Source organism: Canis lupus, chromosome 5 (genome assembly GCF_011100685.1).
Source record: "Canis lupus familiaris isolate Mischka breed German Shepherd chromosome 5, alternate assembly UU_Cfam_GSD_1.0, whole genome shotgun sequence".
Taxonomy (NCBI): Eukaryota; Metazoa; Chordata; class Mammalia; order Carnivora; family Canidae; genus Canis; species Canis lupus.
The window spans coordinates 10022049-10029472 of record NC_049226.1 but is presented as its reverse complement, the minus strand read 5'-3'; the positions used below and the strand labels follow the sequence as shown (position 1 = coordinate 10029472).

The 7424-nt window shown below is 38.0% G+C and overlaps 1 protein-coding gene across 1 annotated transcript; it reads right to left on the bottom strand.

Annotated features, from left to right (window-relative positions):
• Window positions 1–2792: 2792 nt before the first annotated feature.
• Window positions 2793–3725, bottom strand: OR8B100 (olfactory receptor family 8 subfamily B member 100). The gene has a single exon (NM_001388878.1). It carries the CDS (start codon window positions 3723–3725, stop codon window positions 2793–2795), a length of 933 nt encoding a protein of 310 aa, NP_001375807.1.
• Between the last annotated feature and the right edge of the window lie 3699 nt (window positions 3726–7424).

The following is a 7424-nucleotide window of genomic DNA, read 5'->3' as shown; positions in this document are numbered from 1 at the left end:
AAGACTGCCAACTATATAGTGGCATGATAATCACATGCCACTTAGAATTTCCTTTTTATACTTAATAAAAGTATTCTTCTAGCAGTTTCTAGACATTACAAAGAATTCAGCAATCCACCCTGTCTTCAGTTACATTGCTTTTCGTGTTATGATGTTCTTTTGCATGTGTCTCAGTAATGAAATATGATCCAGCTTCATTGACTTGTGGGTATCTTACTTTCTTAGGGCCTATAAAACTCTTTTGCTATTGTTTTACAATAAATAAATAGAAAAGACAGATGGATGAATGGATAAATGAAATTGTGGCCATTCCACCAATGAAGTCTAATTACTTCACTATTTTCTAATTTACACCCACTGCTCCTGTTTCCATATATTTCTGATCCTTCTGCATACATGATAACTTTATACTCAGTACTATATAATAATGATAATGTAACTTAAATTATAGTTATAAACACTATAGAATTAAATTTTTATATAAAATATATATTTAAAACTGAAGAATTTTAAATGGCAATTAACCCCATACATGTGTTACCAATTCTAACACAGTTGCAATGACAACAGCATGAATAGCTGTGATCAAATTTGCACATGCATGAGCAATGACTACTACATCACAACTGCCACAAGCCAACAACAAAGGTAAGACAGTACTGATAAGATGCATACTAATTTCAGGGAAGTTACATAAAAAGATGTGTACATCTTAGATTTATTGGATTATGATTTTTAAAACATGAAAACTATGTAGCATCTTTTAAACATTTCATTTAATCTGCAACAGAGCACTTTGAAATATTAGCCATGAAGAAACTAAGGCTGAGAGAGCTAGAATACAACAAATTACAAATAAGTGGAGCCAAACCTGATTACATGGTTCTAAATTCAACAGTCTTTCTATTTTGGGACGTTTGTATCTAGTCGGTGAAAAGACAAGATCAAGGGTATTTCCATCTAATTCATACTCCTGTTTTAGATGACATCCTGTAGGCTTTGGTTCATCTTCTTTAAGCAAGCAAAATTAGCAGGAGAAAAATCCCTCATGCAGGAAATGGCAATCTGGTGTTATTGAAGGTATACTGCTTCATGGGTTTCACTAGAAATCAGTTAGGGAAACCTGAACTTTTCTACAGGGTTATTTAGAAATAATGGACAGGGCCCCCCAAGAAGAGGAGAAAGCAGACATAAGGTCTTTTGTGTGATTAACATCACATGGATTTTTACAGTGCTTAAGATAATATCCACTTTTTTCAAGGCTTGCACAACCCTGATTCTCTATCCTTATTTCCTAATTCTTTCACTATGTACTACATATACTTCCTAATACTTATACTTCTACCCCTATGTCACAGTCACACTGGCTTGTTTTTCTGTCCCTCAAGCTCACCTGTATGATTACTTGCCAAAATTCCCTTGGCCTGGAATGCTCTACATATGGCTATTCTTCTTGTCAGTGAGATCTCAGCTGAAATGTCACCTCTTCAGAAAAGCCCTTCCACCCAATCTAAAGTAATCACACAGTTACTCTCTGTACCATTACCTTAACTTAAGACTCTGCAAAGCAGGGACGCCTGGCTCAGTTGGTTAGGCATCCAGCTCATCATTTCGGCTCAGGTTATGATCTCAGGGTCATGAGATCAAGCCCAACAGTGTGGAGCTTGCTTGGTATTCTCTCTTCTCCCTCTGCCTCTCTACACTCACACTCTCTCGCTCTTAAAAAAAAAAAAAAAAAAAAAAGACTCTGCAAAGCATTTTTCTGATCTTTTCACATGTGCTCATCTGTCTCCTCTTCCTGTCCATGTGCACCCCAGCTCCACCTTCCTGTAGACTATGAACCCTATGAGAGTGCATACATTGTCTCTCTTATTCACCACTGTATCTTTTAATGTTTAAAAACAGCATCTGGTACAGGATAGGTGTTTCTATTTGTTAATTAAGTAAACCGTATCTTTTGTAGCATAAGAACTTGAGACAAAAGGGATAATGAAAATAATAAAGGGAAGATGCTGAGTGCTAATGAATTAGAGCTGTGAAAGCCCATTTCAGTAAAGAACAAATATTCCTCTGTTAATAATTGGTAAATATTCCTAGTAAAATTCTTCCCACTGAAGACATAGCAAGTCCTATTTCCTGTCTTAAAGTCCCAAAAGGTAAAATCCAGTGTAGATTCCCTTCATTCTTGATGGCTCTAAAAGGTTATCTCAGTTTCCTGTCCTTAGGAACAGGAACCAGACGGAAATCTTGCTTTACCACATTCCCTTGAGACTAAAGTGAAAAGAGACCAGAGACCAGAGTGACAGGAGCATATACCCATTCTTACCTCCTTTGAGGAGATAAAGGAATCTCCTGAAACAAAATATTAACAACACTCAAAAAAACCTCCTTCAGTTCCTCAAACTCAATGGTCTTTCAGGGGAGGTTTATCGAATGAATAAATAAATGGCCAAATCTAAAGTCCACCAAAGTCCATGTAACCATAACAAAATTTCGTAGGAATTCCAGACATGCCTCAGTCAAAAAAATCTCACAATTTGCCATTTCTGGATTTACCTCCGTTCTACCTTTTATACTTAAAACTTTATAACTTCTGAAAATAAGCTGGAGAATGACAAATGAACTCCTTTACCTTCTATGAAAAGATAAAGCACTGATCCTTGATCCTCTTCTTCCTTATATTGTTTGTGTAAAGTGACTTATAAATAATTAATTTACCCTGTTATTTGAATCATTTGCATTTCTATTTTGGCTCCTTACACTATGTGCCCTTGCTAGGATTTGGAATCCATTTATGAGAACACCCTTTTCTTCAAAGTCTTACTCAGTGCAATTTTAACATCTTTGTTCCTTAAACTGTAGATAAAAGGATTCATCATTGGCCCCACGATGGTATAAAAAACTGTGGATACTTTATCTCGATCCAGGGACCCAGCAGGAGAGGGCTTAAGGTACATGAATGCCGATGCTCCAAAGAAGAGAGAAACAGTAACTACGTGAGAGCTGCAGGTACTGAAGGCTTTGGACCTGCCCTCTGTAGAACGGATATGGAATATGTTGGAGAGGATCAAGGTGTAAGAAATGGAGATAGTGAGACTGGGCACTATTACATTGATGCCCACCACAATGAAAACCACCACCTCATTGATGTAGGTGCTCGTGCAAGAGAGCTGGAGAAGAGGAGGTATGTCACACATGTAATGATTGATGATGTTGCCATCACAGAAGCTGAGTCTCAGCATACATCCGGTGTGGGCCATTGCACCCACAAACCCCATCCCATATGTTCCTGCCATGAACATGAGGCAGACCTGATGGGACATGATGGCTTTGTAGAGCAGGGGCTTACAGATGGCCACATACCGGTCATAGGCCATTGATGTCAAAATACAGCACTCACTGATAACAAAGAAAGCGAAGAAACAGAGCTGTGTCATGCACTCTGGATAAGAGATAATGTTTTGTTTTACAAAACTCATCAGCATTCTAGGGATTATGACAGACGAGTAGCAGAAATCAATGAATGAAAGGTTGAAGAGAAAGTAGTACATGGGAGTGTGCAGGTGAGAGTTCAGCCCAATCAGAAGAATCAAGCCCATGTTCCCCACCATGGTGACCACATAGAATCCTAAGAAAATGAAGAAGAGAGGCAGCTGGAGTTCTGGCTGTTGTGTTAAACCCAGCAGGATAAACTCGGTCACTGAAGAGTCATTTCCTATGGCCATTCTTCCCTAGGGCGTATCTGTGAGAACAGGACAAACGGTGACATTAAAATGAGTATCCGGCTGTCTCTCCCTAATTCCTCCATAATGAGACTGAGACCCAGAATGAAAGAATGAACTCACACCCACCCTGCTGTGTGCCTTTGTCACCTCCACTGTATAAAGGCTGCACATCTGTTTAAAGATGTATATCAAAAAGCCATAAAAGGCAATTTCCATAGGGATAAAATTCAGGAACTCTGTTGTAGCATGACTCTGCAGCATCCCTACTGCACTTATGCTTTGACAGTCCACTAGTCCCACCTCAGAGACAACTGCCATCTCAACGGAAGATGTACCATTTCAAGGAGTCTATGGCTCTCATAGAAAATATTTGGAAAAAGAATAGCAGGACAGAAAAAATCCAATACTCACCCTTCTGCATCTGAACTTCAATACTGGACTTTGGCTCTGATGAATTTCAGGGAGTGACAACCCAAAAGAGAGATTTTTTGTTTTCAGTGAGTTTTGGACTAAAGATGCCAGAGCACAGACCTCAGTACCACAGACTCTGAGGAGCCATGAGTTACAGATCATAATTACTGATGGTGATGGTTTGCCCAGTGTCCTCTCCAACTAGAGGGTAGTTGCTGGTGCAACTGCTGGTGCAATATCATCTGCTGGTGCCAGAAGATCCATCTGCTAATATGACCCAAGAGGTTTTCATGAGTGGGGAAATCCTAGGGACCTGATTAAAAGTTGGAAGGCCTATGTTTTCCCCAGAGATCAGGGTTTGCAGTGGAAAACAATTTTTACCTAGTCTGCATTTACAACTCAGTTCATGATAATAACATTGACCACTGGAAATGTATCATTTTATACACATTTTAATTTCCTACCAAGTGGAGTACATTCTCAAATAGAAAAATATGATGATCTTTCCTGCATCCACAATAGTTTCTTTCTAGCCCCTATCACTATATGAAATACTACACATTTATTCATTTATTGTATGTTCCCACCACATATAAACATACACTCATGTACCTGCTTACATTTAAATCTAAGCTCTAAATGTGCCTATTTTCTTCAGTGCTATCCCCATAGCATCTTAGAGCAATACTTGGCAAGGACAGTAATATTCAATAAATATTTGTATAAAGAAGAATAGATGAGGATCCTTTTCCCATCTTGCCTGGAACTTATATTGGATACTACAACAGAATTCCTTTGCCACACAGGCAAAGGCTTATGTAGTGCCAATGTTTTTTCTGTGTAGACCTGAATGTGGGCTGGAAAAAAAAACCTCAGTAACAAATGTAAAGGACACTGCTAAATTCTTAGATACCATCCAGATGAGAGCTACTGAGCTCAAAGAAAGAATGTAATTTTCCTTCTCCCTGAATGTCACATAGAGGACATAGCTTCACAGGCTCTCCAAGAGGTCCCAGTGCCCCCACAGCCCCGACCACCACCACCCCTCTCTGGATTGCAGCATGAAGTCAGATCAAAAGTCAGATTTGGATGAGTATAGGAAGCTTTCAAATGCCAAAATCAAGGTCAGCTTATTATAAGAGGTCATTAAGCCACTTAAGATTTTTATTCCTACTTTGGCTCAGGATAGAAATAATCAAAGTGCAGACTTAGAAGGATGAATATGGTGGAAACCAGCAGGATGCACTGGTATAAAAGAGACTGGAGGCAGGATGAACTATAAGAGGCAATTATAATGCAATGTTATTATAAACAAATATATAATAAATAAATGAATAATAAATATAATGCAAAAGATGTTGTAAGGAAAGATTCATCGGGACTTCTCACAAAGGGGATGAAAACAGACAAGAAATCCCCAAAGATACTAGCATTAGGTATTTGGATAAACTATGGTGTTACTATAAGTAGAGAATTCAGGAAGAGTAGAAATATTCATAAAACATATACATTCAGTGTATATGTGGTGGACTTGAGTTGCCAACTGGACCTTCAAGTAGAATTATACAGCCTACTTAAGGCTAAATAAAGTTTAAATCGAAGACCAGAATATGAAAAAAAAAGATTTGGAGATTATTTCTATAAAGGTTAAAGCCATGACTTTATGTGAACGCAATGAGAGAGAGAGTAAAGAGAAAAAAAGCAGAGGTCAAGAAAAATATTTGGGAAATCCCTCGTATGGGTGTTACACTTAGGATAATTTAAAACCCAACCATTACTAAAATGGGTTCTCATTATCATTCTCAGACTCCTCAAAATTACAAGGGTACTAAACATTCCTCAGAGCAAATTTGAAATATATCCCACAAGATAGACATTCTCTGGGCTGCAGCAGTGATGAGGACCTTGGAGATTCATTAAAACATGTGTTTCCTATGGAAATGTTAAGAACTCTTATTTAGGTGATGTAAGAACCAGAAACACTCCCTCTGAGTTCATATTATATCAAATCATATTGCAGAAAGAGTTTATGCCAAGATTCTAAGCAAGATTTAAAAGTCATTCTTTCACATTTAATACAACCAATATTAATGTCTGCAAATACAGAATGAGTGTAGAGAGACACTGAGCTTATTCTTACATAGCAAAACTATCCCATTCATTTCCTTTGTTCCATCTACATAACAGTCACCTTAGCCTAATTCAATTATATCAAAGTATATGAAATGGTCATCCTTTTCATGATATACCAAACCATCTCTTTTTTTTAATAATAAATTTATTTTTTATTGGTGTTCAATTTACCAACATACAGAATAACACCCAGTGCTCATCCCGTCAAGTGCCCCGCTCAGTGCCCGTCACCCATTCACTCCCACCCCCCGCCCTCCTCCCCTTCCACCACCCCTAGTTTGTTTCCCAGAGTTAGCAGTCTTTACGTTCTGTCTCCCTTTCTGATATTTCCCACACATTTCTTCTCCCTTCCCTTCTATTCCCTTTCACTATTATTTATATTCCCCAAATGAATGAGAACATACAATGTTTGTCCTTCTCCGATTGACTTACTTCACTCAGCATAATACCTTCCAGTTCCATCCACGTTGAAGCAAATGGTGGGTATTTGTCATTTCTAATGGCTGAGTAATATTCCATTGTATACATAAACCACATCTTCTTTATCCATTCATCTTTCGATGGACACCGAGGCTCCTTCCACAGACCAAACCATCTCTTAACTCCTTTGTAAGCAACTCAAGCCCAGCATGTTCTAATAGGTCAAAGTTAGTGATGATAATTTAAGCCGTGGAGTACATTATCATGAAGATGCAGAAAAGGAAAACTTATTTTTAACTAAATAGATTTTTAATTTGTAGGATTATGTCACACTGAGCTAACATGCTATAAACACCCAGAAACATTAGCTAATATCTCTTTAAATGTAAATATATACCTGAGGTAGTAAAAAGAAAATTAAATCTTCAAGTTCTAGGAGGGAAAAGGGAAACCAGAATCTAATTCAATAAATCTGAAGTGGGGTACTAGACTTTGTACTTCTAATAACTTCCCAGCTAATGCAGAAGCTGCTATTCAGATGACCATATCTTGAGGAGAAAAACTTTAGGTCACCCAGTGTTTAGACTGTGGCAGGTGTCTGCAGCTTATCACAGTTTTTTTCACAGGTGAATGCCTATTTCAGTACAGACAGAGCAACATGGTTCTGAGTCTCGATAAAGGTGCATGGGCTTCAAAAAAGGGAATAAAGCAAAAATCCAAGCCAACTTTAAGAAA